This window comes from Cyprinodon variegatus, unplaced genomic scaffold (assembly GCF_000732505.1).
Source record: "Cyprinodon variegatus isolate N-32 unplaced genomic scaffold, C_variegatus-1.0 Scaffold46, whole genome shotgun sequence".
NCBI classification, from domain to species: domain Eukaryota; kingdom Metazoa; phylum Chordata; class Actinopteri; order Cyprinodontiformes; family Cyprinodontidae; genus Cyprinodon; species Cyprinodon variegatus.
Window position 1 is genome coordinate 1,198,989 of NW_015150499.1, and position 18,631 is coordinate 1,217,619.

Below are 18,631 nucleotides of genomic sequence, written 5' to 3' on the forward strand. Positions count from 1 at the left end.
AGTGTGTGACAACCAGTGGTGGTTCTAGACCAAATGTACCAGGGGGCCAGGAGGGGGCCAGAGTGTTTTCATGAGGGCACAGAAAAGCATGAAATAAAAAACATGGCAAAGGATTCAAATGTATTAAGAGAGCTGCATGAAGTGACATTTCTATTCAATGAGGTTGAATCAAAATTATATTTCTTAAGAGGTCAATATACATTCAATATACATTGATAATTTAGGAATTATACATATTTTTCCATTTCATTTAAGTTAAAAATACAATTTTCTATAAAATCTGAATTAGAGCTAAAGAAAAACTGATAAACTTAAATGTAAAAATAAGAGTTTTTTTTTTTTATTTGTTCTGAAAAAAATTTGAGCAGATGAAAACTGGGATCCTATCTCAAAAGGACTGAAACTATCACCTGATTGTCTTTAAACAACTAGTTAAACATAATTTGTAAAGAACAAAAATTAAATGGATCCAAAGGACCTATCAGTAACCATTTCTGTTCCAGCGCATATCATCATTAAAATTTATTTTAAGTATTATTTCTTCAGTACAGGGGCCACAACAGGGGCCAGGACATGATTTACAGGGGCACGTTGGCCCGTCTAGAACCACCCATGATGACAACCTTTAAAAACACTAGAAATAAGTAATTTAAACTCATCACTCTTTAATTAATTTATGTGAAATATGAGTATTGTTGTAAATTTAAACAATAGAACAAATTCTGACGCACTTATAATAAAGTGTTGAATCGTTTGTTAAGCGTGATATAAATTACTGTATCCAACAGTGCCATCTAGTGGCCTCTCTCAGTAATTACCTGTGTTGAAAAAGAAAACGGAAGTAAACTAGTTTTGCTTTCCTGGGTTTTACGTGTCTCTGAATAATCAAAAGGCTTGGACTTTATTTTGATCCGCAGCGATAGCCTGTTATTACAGCTGAGTCACGATGGATTCCGAAAACGACGAAATACACGTACGCCTCATTGAAGACTTAAGACATAAACTTGAAAGTATTATAAAAGTAGAGGAGACGCTGATATATTTACATTTTATTACACAAGAAAGAAAGGAGCGGATCAGCCAGAAACTGAAGGCGGAGGGTAATGCTTCGGCTGCAACGTTGCTTATTAGTGAGGTGGTTGAGAAGCCGCATACACAGGGCTGGTTCAGGGCCTTTGTTGACGCCTTGCGTCAGGGGGGCTCTGTGCTGGCTGTTGACTACTTGTTAAATCCCCCAGACCCCGAAACAGAGGCGGAGAATGATTACTGCGTTAAGCTAATTCAGTTACTGGCTCCCAGCCTGGTGGACATGAAAACGGTCGAAGTTTGTAATCACTGTTTTTCAAAGGGACTCATTACTGCTGCTGACAAAGAGCGGGTAAGTTGGACTGTAGAGAGCTGTACAGAAGTTTAAATAACAATGAATGAAATCGGGGCTTTCCGAAATTGTTTTAAATATACAGCTGCATGGCCACAAGATGGCGGTATTGAGCTAAGATTTTATGGACGTTATGGTCTAATTTATTCATTGATTCTAAATGTAGATTTTGGCTGAAACGAGAAATAACGGGAACAGAAGTGGAGCCTCTGAACTTCTGAGCAGAATCGTGAGGTGCCGACCGGGTTGGATCTCTGATTTTCAGGAAGTTCTGCGCCTCACTGAACACAAGGAGCTCTATGAACTTACTGGAGGATCAACTGAGTGTGTGAAGCCAAGTAAGTGTGTGGCCAGCTGACAAGCCTTGGCTGGATATATATATATATATATATATATATATATATATATATATGCATGCATGCATACATATATACACATTTATATATACATAGAAACATATATATACATATATACATTCATATACACATATATTCATATATATATATATATATATATATATATATGTGTGTGTGTGTGTGTTTTATTTAATCTTTGAATGAGATCCTGCCTAAAATGTAACATTTTTGAAGTAAAGAGAAACATCTTTAATAGTTAATTATATAAGTAATAGATAATTATTTAACAATGATAGAAAATTATATTTATTTATAGATTTCTACTTGTGTGACATGTTTGAATTGGACCACAACATGTTCTGGTCAGCATCTTTAAATATTCAAGGCTGTACAATAGAATTGTCTATTTATTCACTTCCACCCCAGAGTTTTTGCAGCCAGTGATGGAGCTGCTTCCTGACTGTGTACAGAGGGGAAGATTCAGGTTCTGTATTTTCCTGTCTCCACATGCAGCACAGCCAGCCTTATGTATAGCAGCTTGACAAACTTCAGAGAAACTGCGACAGCAGCATAACCAATTAGAATAAATGGCTGGTGGGGGTACCTCCCAATACTGCTGTGGATAATTGAAAGAAAGTAATAAAAGATTTATGCTACTACAGATTTTATGAAACTTAAGAATGAAGCTCCAATTTCCTTGTAAACACCTTTAAAAAATAATAATATTTGTGGCAAAAGATGTAGGAGGCCAATTCAGGACCCCCACTCTACCCTGGACCCGGGAAAACTGGCCCCGGTAAAGTTTACTGTCCAAATTCTTATGAGCAAATATTTCTACTGCTTTCTAATAACAGTAATAACAGTGGTTAACTCTAATTCATTGTTCGTCTTGCAAGAATTTGGTGTCAGCTTAATTTTGAGATGTAAAAATATTTATTTATTGATTTTCAGAAAATGGAGCTTCAGCAGAACCGTTGGCTGAAAGCTGTCCGAGTGTGGAGTCCATGGAAATCACCGTCGCCGAAGAACCTGACTCCACAGGTCTTACAGAAAATGTTTGATCACTATTAGATATTTAAAACTAATCTGGGCCTGTGGTTACTGGAGTGAGCACAGCCAAAGTTTAAGCAGCTTCTGTAAAAATGTTCACTATTGGCCTTAAAAAGATTACATTTACAGCTGAGACAAGATATCTTTGTAAAGTTTACAATATAGCACATCAGAATTTTACTTTTTTAACTAAACTTTTCTTCTTCTAGGTTCAGTTAGAATTCCATAAACTATTTTTAATTTACCAGAATAATAATTGGAAGATTATTTTAAAGATTCGATTTTTCACCTTCTCTAAATGAGGTTAAATTCAAAAACAGTTTGCATGCATTTATTTGGTAGAATTACCTTTTTAAAGCTCTTAAGACTTGGAGCAAACATTTTAGACCCTCTTTTCTTGAGCTTCTTATTCTTATTCGGTGGAATTTGCTCCATTTCTCATAGTAAAACTGGGTTAGAATATTAGGCAGCCTCAGTTGCACTGAGATCAGGGCTATTCCAGTAATTGAGCAACTTCTTTAACTTAATTAGTAATATGCTTATAGTAATTGTACATGAGGTAGACCCATTTGTATCCTGTCTCTGATCTCATGGCTAATGCCTTAAGCTGCATCCTTAATATTTCCAGTGATATCATCTATTTTGTGAAGACTCATGTAGCTCCACAATACTCAGCAGCACTGCTGCTTACATGTTATTATAGTAGACATATTCATTTTAAGAAATGTACATAAGCAAAGCCTGCAGTGGCCCTGGCAACACATATTGTACTTTTTCCCAAAAAAAAAAGACCAAAAGAAATGAGAATATTTCATAAAGCAATAAAAATTTGCATCAAAAAACACATCCCAAAATAAAGATTATCCAAATGGGGAGTTTCTCAAAACGTTTTCATTGTTTTTTTAGAATAATTTGTGTGATGATGTTTCTGATCTAGTTTTTTTTTTTACATTGTCTTTTCTGGTTTTAACCCTCACTTTTCAACCCTTTTGTTTAAACATTGGGGAGTTTTATTTGCAGCATGTTAATAATCTTTTGGATTTACTTTAGTTTTCAACAGAAAGTCCGACACAAAATCTGGCCTAAATTAGGATGAACAGACACTTTGATCTGTATTCTGTGCAAAAATGAGTTCCGATTTTTTGATTTTCATGAGCTTTTTTTTCCCAGTAAATATCTTTTTTTTCTTTTTCCAGGTCTGTATGCATGTGCTGATCCTTTGACAAGCATGGAGGACATTAGGCCAGGTGAGACTCATTTCCCCTCACCAACATTCTTAACATTGTTACGACTCTGAAATCTGCTGCTATCCTGCCAAACCTAAGCAGCCAGTGTTAAGTTAGTTAAGGTAATTGTCTGGGGGGAAAAAAGAGGCATTTCTTTAGTTTGTAGTTCAGTTTTTAGCACCAAAAAAAATGAGATCAGCTGGAAGATTGTTGTGGAACATTTTCATGCCTTTTGGTGGGGCATGAATATGTTCCATCTGTGAAGCTTTAAGAACCACAGAGAGGTCAAAAAGGACTGAGCGCAGCAGTGCTTTAAATGAGAACCACATGCTGACTCAGTATTAGCAGATCCAGAAGGAATCTGTGGAGTTTAGCCTTTCGTTAACTTTCCTTGCATGCTTCGTTTTGCCCAGTCTTACAGGAGAGTTAGGAAAAGTTAAGTTGCAATGTTCTACATCTGTCATCAGCCAAGAGGTGGTGTACACTCTGGACAGAACATCATATATCACAGAGACTCACCGCCATCCATTCTATATAGACTCTTTGTATGCCAGATTTTGGGCTTTAGGAGATGACAGACGTGTACCCTCTTTCCCAGGTTCCAAGCAGGGATATTGTCAATGTGAGGAGAAATAATTCCCTACTTTTTATGTTCTCCTTTTTAATCAACTTCCATCAATGCAAGTTTATATTTCTTTGAGCAAATATGTATTTATTTTTCCAAAATCTTGATTCTAATCCTGTCAGTTTTCATAGTTTAAACTGAATCTGTCACATGTATGTTCGCTGTTGTCTGTCTTTAGTTTCCCATTGAGTAAAATTTAATAAAGATGAGTATATATAACAAATAATTACAGTGTTTTTGACCTGCTGGTAAACTTGGAAGCGCCTCTGGAGCACATTTCCTATTGTTGATGTTCAGGCTCTATCTCTCTATCAGGACATACTTGTATTTAAGCTGATTAGGATAATTAAAAAGTGCCTGCACTGAGAAAGAATAAGATCTCTGAAAAGCTTTGAAAAAGTAGTACAAAAAAGTACAGACATTGGTTTACTTGATGTCTGTGGCTACAAAGCAGCTCTCGTACTCTTTGTGGACAGAGAGGGTCTATTAGCAACAGTTGTGATGTTTTGCCACATATTCCACTGCAGGTTTTGGCGGGACTTTGACTAAGCGATTCTAACACATTCCGAAAAACCTTGTCAGTCTTTCAGTGATGCCTTTAAGTAATGGTTCTATTAACTCAATAAAACATGAAAAAAACATCCAGAAATACTTTATTGGTCTCAAAGGGAAATTAAATGTTGAAAAAATCATGAGCACCTTTTCAACAAGTTGTTATAGTTATTGATAGACCAGTTTCTCCACATCAGGATGCTACCATCACCCTGTAAGATGGGGATAATGTGATTAAGTTCATTAGTGTTCACTAGAACATAACGTTATGCAAGTTGTCCAAAATGCTCTATTTTGGTCTCATCCTTGCAGAGAATCTGTTTCCTCTAAAAGGTTGAAGGCAAACCTCAACCTGGATTTCCTGCACCTTTCAGTAAGGAAAAATGTGTTTTTTTTTTAAAGGTTGGATTCATTTCCTCATGATAAATAGACTTTAACTACTTATTAGGCAACTACTACAGCTAATCAACTGCTTTTGAGTTTTGGGGTAAACAAGTAAACTGGAAGTTAGGGCTGCAACTAACCATTATTTTTTGCAAAATCGATTAATCTTTCAACAATTTTTTCAATAACTCAATTAATAATAAGGGAAAAAAGAAACCAGGTTAAACTAAAACAGACAAAAACATATTTTTTTATATTAAATGCAAAATGTTTATATATTTTGTTACAATTTTGAAATAGTTACTGTTCTAAGTGGTTCGCTCTGTCAGCTAAAGGCATTTTCACAGTTTCTATACTCCAGTTAACGGTTAATTGATTACTAAATTAGTTTAATAAACGATTAATCCTGATTAACCCAAATCATTGTTTCAGCCCTACTGGATGTCCTGCCTGTCAGCCACACCTTTTAGATTTTCATTAATAGAAAGAAGCTGAAAGCCATGTTTAATTCTTATGTTACTCAAAAATGATTAACTACTTTGTGTTGGTCTTTGTGATACATTAAATCGCAATTAAACAACACTAAGGTTGAAGGTTATAAGCTGACATAGCAAAGACTTTAGTAAGCCCCTTTATTTTAAGGCTTTATAAAATCTGGTACAATAAAAGTGTTAAATGCCTTAGTGGTGCATTGCTCACAGTCCAAGCAGAACAAATTACTCACTTCCTCCCAGCAACTTTAAATCCAGCCAGTGTGGGTCATATAAAGTCTGGTTTTCCTCAACAGTGTGACTGAATTTTGCCCTATACAAGCAACAGTTAAAATAATACCGAAGTTGAATGCCATAGTATGGTGGAGTTTTTATGAATCATTTTAAAGAAATATATTGTTTTATCCATAATTTCTCTGGTTGATGTCAGGGTGCACTATATTTTTTATAATTTATAGCTTTAGACAACATGCTCTGTGAAAAGCAGGCTGATAATTTTAACCGGTTCATCTGTCTTTCTTTCTGCTGTACTTTGTGCAAAACTGGTGAATTTGAGGTTTTGAAACTTCACCTATTTTTCAAAACATGTTTGTGTTATAAAAGCACAGGAAAAGTGCTTCTGTTTATAAACCACTGAGGATATTTCATAACCAAAGTGTAATTGTGGCTTCCTTACATAGACAAAAGTTGTTTTTCCCCTAAACCTTTGCTATCCTTTGCTCTGTTTTGCAGATCTGAGTGAACCTCCAGCAGCAGAAACAGCAGGAACCACAAGCGGAGACTCAGAAGAAACAGAAATCTCTCTCCGAGATTATCAGATGGAAGTAGCCCGGCCTGCCTTGGAGGGGGAAAACATTATTATTTGCTTGCCGACAGGAAGCGGTAAAACCAGAGTCGCAGTGTACATTACCCAAAAACATCTGGACAGCAGGAGAGCAAAGGGGGAACCAGGAAAGGTGGTCGTCCTGGTGAACAAGGTACTAGAATCAAGCTCTGGTGTGTCTTGACTTATAGGCTTTTGCCTGCTTTGCTTCATTCAGATCCAAAGAAAACACTGGAGACATCCACCGCAAATTCCATGCCATATGTTTTATATATCTCAGTGCACTTTGCTGCTATTTGGCGTGTAGTAGTTCTGGACTGAACTTGGAAAATGAAAACCATGGGGGGGAGGGGATTCATAAGGCCATAAAACTATCTAGTAGCAGTTTTTAAAAACAAGTATTCCTATGTAACTGAAAGCCAGTTTAGTTTTTAATCTTCATTCCTGAGCAATAAGTAAATCTGTTTCAAAAACACAAAAAAAGCTTGTGTGCTCACTTTGTAAACAGTGTGCAACAAAATCCCCTTTAGCCTCTAATTAGAAACCCTGCCTTAAACAAAGAGAATAAAGCTCTGAACATATTTAGCTGTGGTGGGCGTCAACATTGCGCCCTTTAGATCTTGGACAGCTCTATAGTGGCCAGAAGTAATTTAGTCATTTTATAAAAGAAAACCATTTCTATAAAATATTCTCTTTTGCCCCGTAGATTCCTCTTGTGGAGCAGCATTTTTCTACAGAGTTTACACCCTTTCTGAAGCCCAAGTACAAAGTGGAGAAGGTCAGCGGAGACTCCCAGCTCAAAATCTCCTTCACTAAAATTGTGGAGAAAAATGACATCATCATCTGCACGGCCCAGATCCTTGAAAATTTTTTGGAAAGGGCTGACAGCGGAGAGGATGATGGGGTGACACTAAGCGGTACGGTTTTCTAGCACTTCATTTCTAAATCACAAGGTTTGGTGTGAATAACTAGTGTGGATTATTCTCAACTAAAATCAATTGGCCCGTGGAAATGGCTTATTGGAGTTTAATAGTGTTTAACTTCCTGTAGCAGGTAGTGATGCTGCAGTGACAAAGCCAGCCTGAGTCTAAAGAGCACATTTGGTTTTATCATATGTTGTTTTCATTGTGATCCTCTGCAATATCATGGCTGGAGCAATTTCTATTTGAATATATATTTTTTTAATTGAAAAAATATGTTCTTTAGGACGGAGTATTAGGGCTAGGCTGGAGATTTTTGTTATTGTTTTATTTTAAGAATAAATCGTAATATTATGTGAATAAAGTCATAAAATTCCAAGAATAAAGTCGCAACATTACAAGAATAAAGTCATAAAATTACGAGAATAAAGTTGTAACATTACGAGAATAAAGTCATAAAATTACGAGAATAAAGTTGTAACATTACGAGAATAAAGTCATGAAATTACGAGAATAAAGTCGTGAAAGTATGAGAATAAAGTCGTAAAATTACAAGACTAAAGTCGCAACTTTACGAGAATAAAGGCGCAACATGACTAGAATAAAGTCGTAAAATTACAAGAATAAAATCATAAAATTATGAGAATAAAGTCCTAAAATTACGTGAATAAAGTCTTAATATTACGAGAATAAAGTCTTAAAATTACAAGACTAAAGTCGCAACTTTACGAGAATAAAGGCACAACATGATGAGAATAAAGTCATAAAATTACATGAATAAAGTCGTAAAAATTACAAGAATAAATTCGCAACATTATGAGAATAAAGTTGTATTTTATCACAACTCTTACAAGAAGCACTTTTTTCTCTAAAATGAGGAATGTTGAGCATCATGTGAAGTTATGTTTTGCCATCAGTTTGTCAGATAAAGAAATCTTTTACACACCAGCAACTTTATTCTCATTATATTACAACTTTATTCTCGTAATGTTACGACTTTTATCTCGTAGTTTTTTTACTTTATTCTCGAAAATAAAAATTAAAAGAATCACTAGTCTGGCCCTAATACTCTGTCGTAGTTCTTTCTTTGTTGCTGCTAACTCAAGTTAATGTTGAGTTATGGGCTAATGAACAATTGTAAAAGGATTTTTTGTAATTAATAAATCTGATGTTTAAATGCTTCTTATTCCTAGTAGACATACAATGTACAATCAAGCTGCATATTGTTGCAATGTCTGGAAATTCTTCCAAAATCTGTCCTGGACATGACTTCTGACACTGATGTATTCTGGAATAAATAATCCCCCCCGGGGACTCGGAGGAGGGTTTTCCCTCGACAGGATCTTGTCAAATTCTTCCACCTCTGGCGTTTATTCCTGTTGGCAGTCACCAGTCCAAGGTGGAATAGCCACCTCAGAGGAACATATGCTGTTTATCGAAACACTTGAAATCATACCTTTTTTTTTTCCCTCTTCCTCCTGGCTCTCAGTCCTCATGTCTGTTTAAGCCATTGGTGTGTGGCTGGATATTCACAAGAGACCATCTATCACAGCCCATCAAGCTGCCACTCTGCTTCTTTTTCTCTTCTGGGACAAATTTGAATCACGCAGTTTAGACTTGAGTAATTTGAATTCACCTCACTTAGATCACTTTGAGTTTCTCAAAAAGTGGTGTTTTTTGTGGAATTATATTTTTTTTATTTTTTATAAAAACTATTTCTATAGCACCTTTTCAAGCCAGGGGACTCCAAAGCACTTTACAATAAGTTATTCACATTCAAAAATTGATATGGCATTAAGGGGCTTCAATCAGCAACAGAAAATATAGCTGTCTTTGCATGGAAAAAGATTGTCTTTGTTGTTCTAATTTCTATTATGTGTTTATAATTTAGGATGTAATCCTTTATGTGGATATGAATGTCTTCTAATATGTCTTTGTCTTTTGCAGATCTGTCACTGATCATAATAGATGAATGTCACCACACTCAGAAAGGAGGAGTCTACAACCACATCATGATGCGGTACCTGAAACAAAAGCACAAGAACATTAAGCTCAAGAAGGAGCAGAAGAAGCCCGTGCTACTGCCCCAGATCCTGGGCCTGACTGCCTCTCCAGGAGTCGGGGGTGCCAACACACTGAGCAAAGCTGAAGAGCACATCCTGCGAGTAAGTGCTGTGCTTAGTAGTTTATCATCCACCGTTCCTGTAAAAAAATGAATGTATACACATTTCAGTTAATTCATTGCAATTTATTTCTTTCAAGTTAGTTGCTGCTTTCACGACTGATCTAACACCTTAAAAGTTTGATGGGTTTTAACATTTGGATCTTTTATGCCAAGCTTTCAGATTCCTGATTTAAGGAAGGCTTCAAAGAATACTGAAATTGTCTATATCTCGACTGCATCACAAATAATTGCAAATTTATGTTGTTGTTTCTTTTGTTTGTTTATTTTAGATTTGTGCAAACCTTGATGCTTCCAAAATCATGACAAGAAGCCTTGGAGGAGATAAAAAGGTGCAAAGAAAATCCATTCTGGCTGTCGAACCAAGAAAAGAGGTAAACTATCTTTTCAGAGTAGACTCAATTGAATATTTACACTTAAACAGTTTGGTGTTAGTTTTGTGAAGCGGAGTTGATTCTGCATTTACCTAAATATCATTAGGATCCCTTTGGCCGTGTGATCAAGACAATCATGAACGCCATTCATGAACATGTTCTGCTTAGTCCCACCTGTGACCTGGGCTCTCAGAATTATGAACAGTGGGCTGTTCAAAAAGAGCGACAAGGTAAGTGGAGAACATTGCCCTATTCTAAAGACACACAGTAAGAAACATTTAATAGATTATTCTTATTACTAAAAGTTATACATCCTGGCCTTTTTTTAAAGTAAAAAACTATACAATTTTCAAAGATTAGAAATAAAAAAACAAGGTTGTGTTTAAAATTAGTTGAGAAATCCAAAAATGAGTGCTATATTCAGATATATACAGCTTCAGACTTTTATTTTTATGACATCGATCTGACAAATTGTAAGTGCCCTGTACTTGTAGGGTGTTTCGATGAGTCTAAGAACCCCAAAGCACTTTACAGTACAGTCATCCATTCGTACACACATTCAAACGCTAATAGTGTCAAGTTACATTATAGCCACAGCTGCCATTGGGCAGGCTGACAGAAGTATTGAAAATCTGTACATTTCCCTTTACATCTGTGGGCCTTGTTCCTTTTAGCACTCTTTATTGTGCCTGCCAGTTGGGGTTTCATTTACAATGTTCTACAGTAAAGTAATATTACCTCATTCTATTTTAGCTGCCAAGGAAGGTGACCAGAAGGTGCGCGTCTGTGCTGAGTATCTGCGGCGGTATAATGAAGGTCTGATTCTGAGCAACACCATTCGCATGTGCGATGCCCTCAGTTACCTGAACAAATTCCACGAGGAGCAGATCAAGAAGAAAACGACTCCTGATGAAGAGGAGAACATACAAATCACAGAGACGGAGAGATTCCTTTTCAATTTGTTTAAAGGTGATTTTTTTTTCCCCCCATGGTATTATGGGCATTGGTATTAACTTTGACTAAAGATTTTGTTTTTTCAGTATTTATTTTGATTGATAGTCATTGACCTGTCCTTGCTTACTTAGCTGAGTCTAGAGATGAGAAACTAAGTTAAATATTTCCTGCAGAGCTGCCAAAGTTGATGACTGCATCAAATTCTTTCATTTATATTCAGTCGAAAATCCATAGCGTCATGTTGTGTTCCTTGGATGCACATATATGAACTAGAGTGACGTCCCATTTTTGATCCATTATGTTTAACATGATGTTGCTAAAATCACTTTTATTGTTCTGGAAAAGCTTTTAACAAAATTAAGGGACATATCTATTAGAGTTCTGGGCCGTTCCTCTGAAAACATATTTGTGAGGACAGACACTGATGTTGGACAAGAGTTCCTGCCTTGTTGACCCAACTCTGACTCTTCCCAAACATTCTCTGTCAGCTTGAGGTTAGAATATCCAAACTTCTCATTGACCCGCTAACAATCAGCTTTTCGCTCTTTCCCCATTTGTCAGCAGTGCTTTGGAGTGGTGGGGCACAGTGGCCACACAGCTTGCCAGCAAGTGGCCACTGTGCCCCACCACTGCATGTCTGATGATGGAATCACTGCTGGGTGAGCGTTGTCATTGTGGACAGTGTGACGAAAATAAGGGAAGTAAATTAGGAAAAGCAGCATAGACGTGAGCCAGAGCGTAGTCAGTATTCTTTACTATTTTGCTTTTATATCTGTCCGAATGTCTGTTATCAGTGCTGCGCCATGTTTATTGAATATAAACAGAGTTGTTTCGGCTTGTGAGCTCAGAGTGGTCTGACACGGTGTGTTGACGTCCGTACCTTGCGTTAAATGGTGTCACGTAATTTGGCGGGTCAGCCCGGTTCTGGTGTTCCCACAGCATGCCGATCAGAGACATGCTTCAGTGAGCTGTTCCCACTGCTACTAAAAGTTGATTGTACCTGCGTTTAAATGGGTTTTTCAGCCACTGTGAAAGCGGTATCAGGGTGGTTCTATCTGTGTTTCTATCCAACCGGCTGGTCGATTTCTCGCCAGTGTGGAGTAGAGTAGATCATTCAGACAGGAAGTAAGTTGCTCCCAAGCAAAGTGGATCTGGTGGAGTTTAAAAGTTAAGCACTACATGTGCACATGCAGTTTACTCTATAACATCAGAACAACCTTACCTGTGGCTCCAGCACAGAGCTTGGCAGATTCTGCACCACGGACATTCCGTACCTCTAATGCTTTCTGTGGAACCCCGGGTTAGGGGCTAAGCTCAGCCCCTGAAAAATAACCTACATACATTTGTCACCATTGACCAGTGTTTCCTTACCCTGCTCTGTGATTTTGATTGGTCTATCACTTCTTGGTTGAGCTTCTGTTTTTCCCAACCTCTTCATTGTTATATCACCAGCAACAGTTGGGTGTGGAATATTTAGCAGTGAGGAAATCTCATGAGTGAACTTATTGTCATCATATCACAGTACCAAGCCGGATTTCACTAAGCCCCTTAGATTAAACCTTTTTTGCACAATTGTTTGCAAAAGTAATCTGCGTGTCTAGGTGTTGGATTTTATATACCTGACTGTGGAAGTAATTAAAACATCTTAATTCTTTGATTTAGATTTAGCATTTAGTTTCCCCATAAAATAGGTAAATTGTTATGCTCTGTACTTAATTTTTAAGTTTGTGGACTTTGTTTGGGAAAAAGATTTGACTTAATGTTTCAACTTCTCACTGCAGAAAAGAAGGAGGAGCTGGAGAAACTTGCAAAGGATCCAACGTATGAAAACGACAGCCTCTCAAAACTCAGAAGTAAGATTTTACAGGAGTTCAGCAGCAGGAAGGAGGCCAGAGGGATTATTTTCACTAGAACACGTCACAGTGCTATAACTCTTAGCCAGTGGATTCAAGAAAACCCCAAGTTTGCTGACATTGGAGTGAAGCCCTCTCATGTCATTGGAGGAGGAGACCAGAGCGATACTAAACCAATGACAGCTGTAGGTCCTATACACGAACTGTTTTCTGGCTTCCATGTCTGAAGTACTTGATATATGACGTGCAGTCTTATTCCTCAGGCAGAGCAAAAGGATGTCTTAAAGAAGTTCAGAACTGGTGAACTCAACCTGCTTATTGCTACAACAGTGGCAGAGGAAGGGTTGGACATACCGGCCTGCAATTTTGTTATCCGATACGGCCATGTGACCAATGAAATTGCTATGATTCAGGTTAGTGAAATAAATAACAGTGTCAGTGATTAACTATGTGATTTGATTCATATTTTATTTAGTACAAACCATATTGCATGAAGAAGATATTCAGTATCTTAATCTTTACCACAGCAGAATGATCTGAAGGACAATTACAGGACAGTACAGATGACCAACTTTAACAGCCAGGGCTTGCATCCGAGATATATCAGCAGCAATGGATTCCCTAAAGGAAATACAAAACTTATGTTTGTAGTTGTCAAAGTTCAATTTAGCCTCAGTTCAATTTTTTGTTCTACTAATACTTTGGTTTGCCAATAGATGAACCGAAGTGCATTTACTTCATTAGTGGAGAGAAAAAAGAAAAAAGTTTTATCAAACTCTGTTGTTTGAGGTTAAAAACTGTTACCCCAACAACGTTTTAGTTTGCTGTTATAACTGAATAGTAAATAAATAAATTCATAAGTAAATATAATAATCATTTAAACAATCAAATCTAAATTATTTTCACCTTATTTCTCAGATTTTTCATGAAAAGGTATAAGCATTTACCAACAGTGAGTTTTAAGGCAGTTTGCAAAATAAAGTCTTGATCTTGGATTCTAACTACATACCAGGGCTAACAAATACACCGTTTTTGCACCTTCATAGTACATTATTATAGTTTGCAAAAAGCTAGTTTAGAAATTGGGACATTGATTCTTGGAAACCAAGCCTCTGACTATACATTTTGCCATTATTTTTGTTTTTTTTTTTCATTTTTCACTTTCAGGTCAGGAAAAAAGAAAGCAAAAACAAACATATACAAAAAAAAAAAAAACTTTTTTTAATCCAGATTTTTTCTTTTTTTCCTCATATGTCCTATAGGGCTTCCGTAGAATCCAGCTGTAAATTCTAGCAGCAGAGAATAAATGCATATAAGATGTAGGTTGATGTTCAGAGGAACAACTCACCATTTTTTCTATTTTGTTTTGCAGTCTCAAGGCAGAGGAAGAGCTGACGACAGCACATACACCGTTGTGGACGTAAAGAACACTGGGGTGGCTGAAAAGGAGTCTGTCAATGAGTACCGTGAGCAAATGATGAACAAAGCCATTCAGAAAATTAAAGCCTTGAATGAGAAAGATTACAATAAACAGGTACATTAAACAAGAATTTTTATTAGGTATGCATTTTCTTCCAAAGACTTCTTTTTCATTGTTTTTTTTTCTTCACCTTTAGATCACTGAGTTTCAGATTCAGGCTATAATGGAGGAAAGAGTGAGGCAGGTGAGGCAGAAGAAGAAGGCTGTCAAGGATGAGAGCCCATCTGCTCTAGAGTTCAGCTGTCGAAACTGTAGCCAAAAAATCTGCAGCGGTGAAGACATCCAAGTTATCGAAAACATGCACAAAGTCAATGTTACGCAACAGTTCAGGTAAAAAAAATTTTTTATATTTATGACTAGTGTGTTTTATTGAGTAACTAACTTTGCTTTTGTGTTTTTCAGGAAACTTTTCATTCAGAGAGAAAATGTATCTCTTCAGGAGCGACGTTTGGATTATGAAACCAACGGTGTGATAGCTTGCAGAGGCTGTGGCCAGGTACACATATTGTATGGTTTATAGATTCGCTGTGTTGGGCTTTGTTAAAGGAAAGCTCTTTTCTGTATAAACTCTTTAAATAACACTTCATAAAGTACATGTATTAAATAACCATGAGACATGAAAACATAGTTTGAAGAAATTGTAATCTTACTCAGACCAGAGAAATTGCTTAGGTTTAAAGATGGCAGCGCTTACCAACCATGAAGTGGGCCCTGAATCACAGTTGAAGAAGTATTTTATACAACTCCAGAATCACAGCCTGCCACATCCTCACAGATCACATTACATGTTGCATGTTTGCAAGGTGGAAACATCCAGCTTCATTAAAATAATACCATTTTCTTTGGTCAAGGTCATTCTGAATGCCCATTGAGAGATTGCTTGCTATTAGGATTCATCCACTCTGCCTGTAATCTCTGTTATGTGCATAATGAACATAATAACTACATATTCTGTCAGAAGAACTGTCCTAATTAGATGAACTGCTTGGAAAAACATTGGTTAAGATGTGTAACAGGCAGGTAATATTAGGGTTTAACAGACTCCCACATCATCAATAAAAATAATCCTTGCAGCTTTAAATAAAGATTCATGCTAAAATCCTCATACCCATGAATCCCTATTTCATATTGTCACATTAACATCCAAAACAGTAATTTGCTTTATTGGGATTTCCTATGGACGAATGAAAAACTCAATTTTTTTTTTTTTCTTTTTAGCTTTTTTTCCATGATGCATGAATCATTTTCATCCCCAAGGAAACAACTGTAGGTTTGGTCTACCAAATACTAAAGAAATGTAAACCCCTGAATTTGAAGAAAGACTTTAGAAATGCTAAAAACCAATTCTTACAGTTTGGACATTTAGCAAATAGAAGTGACAATGCTAATTGTATCTGATTTATACAGGAAGCGTTAGGTCTGACTCATTGTCAGACAGTGAGGGGAAAAGAAAACATGTGTCCTTTTATAGTCAAATCAAATATCTAGAATATAGCTAGCTATTTTACAAAACACAATTTTTAAATTGCAGAGGCACTCAGTTTAGTTCAGGTAACATTTATCAGGAGGAAGACAATGACTTATGAGTTATGACAAGCTAGCAGAAGGATTTACAGATCTGAGATAGATTCAGAAATACTTTTTAAGTGCAGCAGTTTGTCCTCCTGGGTTTTGGATGGAAATATTTGTAAAATAAGCTTTAAATGATAAATCATCTTCAGCGAGCTACCATTTTTCTAACAAACTTCCCTGAACAGAACCATTTTTACTGAAATTAAAGTAAAGACAGGTGGCTTTTTTTTACTTCTGAGATCCTTTGCAGCTGAAGCGCTAGATTTTCTTTTGGTAAGTCTAAGATTTATGAGCTAAAAACTGCTAAAATCAGTTGATGTTTGAAATTGTAACATAGAAAATTGAACAATGATTAGGGGGTATGAATATTCTTTCTAGACAACGTATATATTTCTCCTGGTAAGAAATATAAAAAGAATCACATTTTTGAATACTTTCCATTATATCATAATATTGACATTGGCTAAAATGTGCTCCACTTTTGTTTTAACTTGTGTTGCAGACATGGGGTTCAATGATGATGTACCGTGGAATTGACCTGCCGTGCCTCCACGTGAAAAACTTTGTGGTCAGTATAAATGGGAAAAAGCACAGCAACTACAGCAAGTGGAGCGACCTCCCCGTTAAGTTTCCTGCCTTCGACTACATTGAACACACCAGCCAGATGGTGCAGAGCTCGGATGATGAAGAAACAGAATGAACCCAACAAATCAGTGTACTTATTTGAGCTGTGGCTTAGTTTTTCTTCTGATAATGCAATTGGCATCCTCTGCAGAATGCATAGATGATGGCCTCTTTTACTTAAGTTAGTGTTTTTATTGATTTCAAGTGCACTTTTTTTCTTTTTTGGCACTTAGGTGGGGTAACGCTTCATTTTATTTTATTCCGAATCGACTGACAAAAACAGTAAGGATTACACGCTTTTCAGAAATCATTGCTTTCCCATGAGATGGGAGGCAGTGAGCCTGTGATTGCCCCTCAGAGCCCACCTGTCAACTCAGATGCACACAAACAGCTGCTGTTGACTCTCTTTAAATCACCCATCAGTGAGTGACTCACAACTGTTGAGACTGAGCTATTTAAGGAGCCAACAGTTTAACCTATGTGTCTACATCCCTTTAGTTGACCTAATCGATTGAGCAAGTTTTAATGATCTTTCAGGTTTGTACAAATGAGCACTTTTAGTTGAGAGGGGAAAAAAAGCTCAGAATAAAATTGCACTGAAATTTCTGTAAAAGAAAGTAAAAACAAAGATAAGCACTTATAATTGAAAAAAAAAATTATCCACACAGTGCACTTTACGTATAATATGGAGCCTCTGAGAGTGTCTTGAATATGTGTGACGAACACAAAAACGTTTTTTTTCTTAATAATGTTTTGAAATGTCAAGTTTTCCCCACAAATGTATTGAACTACTCCCTCTGCTTTGTTCCATCACCATCCTGTTGTCAGGAATTTATCTAGTTTTATATTTTATATGAATGCCCTCCATATTTTAAGAGACAGTGAACCATGACATTACAAACTGAAGATAACACACATTATCTAAACTCACAAGAAAAAACAAATCTTTATCTTGCAAGAAGAGAGGTATTGTTGAAGTTTTTTTTTTTCTTTCATTTACAGTCTTCAAACTGCCCTCTTAGATTTAAAAAAGACTCTTATGGTTCTTATATATAATAGAGTCATATAAAATAAGCCTGCATTGTAACCTAATTTCGGTTTAGGTTGTGGGACTGTTTCTGGAATAATGTTTAGGATTGAATGAAAGCTTAAGAGGAGGCGTTTATTGTTTGATTGAGAAACTCCTTTTGGACTTTTAAGGAAATATTTATCTGGAATAAAACAAGATAATACAAACATTGTCTTTAAATTGTTATTTTTTAAGTTTTATTTTCTTTCCTCATTAAAGTATTGATTTGGCTTTTGTCTATTTTCTTTATATTGAACAACCAATATTAGGGTAATTTGAGTTGTTATACTGAATGACCACAATTTAGTAATGCATAAAAGTGGAAAAAAAATTTTTTTTTTTTTTTATGTTGTTTTACAATAATGTATAAATGGGGTTTGCATCTGTATTGAATACCTTTCTTTTGTTGATACGCCTAAATAAAATCCTGATAACCAACTTGCTGCCAAAATCATATCAGTATTAAGCTCTAAGTTTGAAAATAATTGTTTTGTGAAGGTCTCTGTAAAGAGCTTTTTTTTTTTTTTTTTTTAAGAAAATGGGGGCACAGGAACCATCATAAAGACATTGGCATGCAGACTATTTAGGGATACATTTAAGCTTAGACAGGGGTCAGGCTCTAAAAAGAACATCTCAAACTTTGAACATTACTGTTTTGATGATTGAGATGTTTTTCATCTGAAAATGAGGAAAAATGGCACAACTGCAGATGTACCAA

General features: G+C 36.2%; 1 protein-coding gene across 1 annotated transcript; it reads left to right on the plus strand.

The window, feature by feature from the left end:
• The first annotated feature begins 844 nt into the window (after window positions 1–844).
• On the plus strand, window positions 845–18,242 carry ifih1 (interferon induced, with helicase C domain 1). The gene is made up of 16 exons (XM_015370400.1): window positions 845–1,378; window positions 1,545–1,716; window positions 2,686–2,775; window positions 3,981–4,031; window positions 6,795–7,039; window positions 7,592–7,802; window positions 9,753–9,970; window positions 10,260–10,361; window positions 10,468–10,591; window positions 11,115–11,330; window positions 13,097–13,353; window positions 13,432–13,581; window positions 14,541–14,702; window positions 14,785–14,978; window positions 15,051–15,144; window positions 16,723–18,242. Exons 1-16 carry the CDS (start codon window positions 947–949, stop codon window positions 16,918–16,920), a joined length of 2,916 nt encoding a protein of 971 aa, XP_015225886.1. The 5' UTR covers window positions 845–946; the 3' UTR covers window positions 16,921–18,242.
• The last annotated feature ends 389 nt before the right edge of the window (window positions 18,243–18,631 follow it).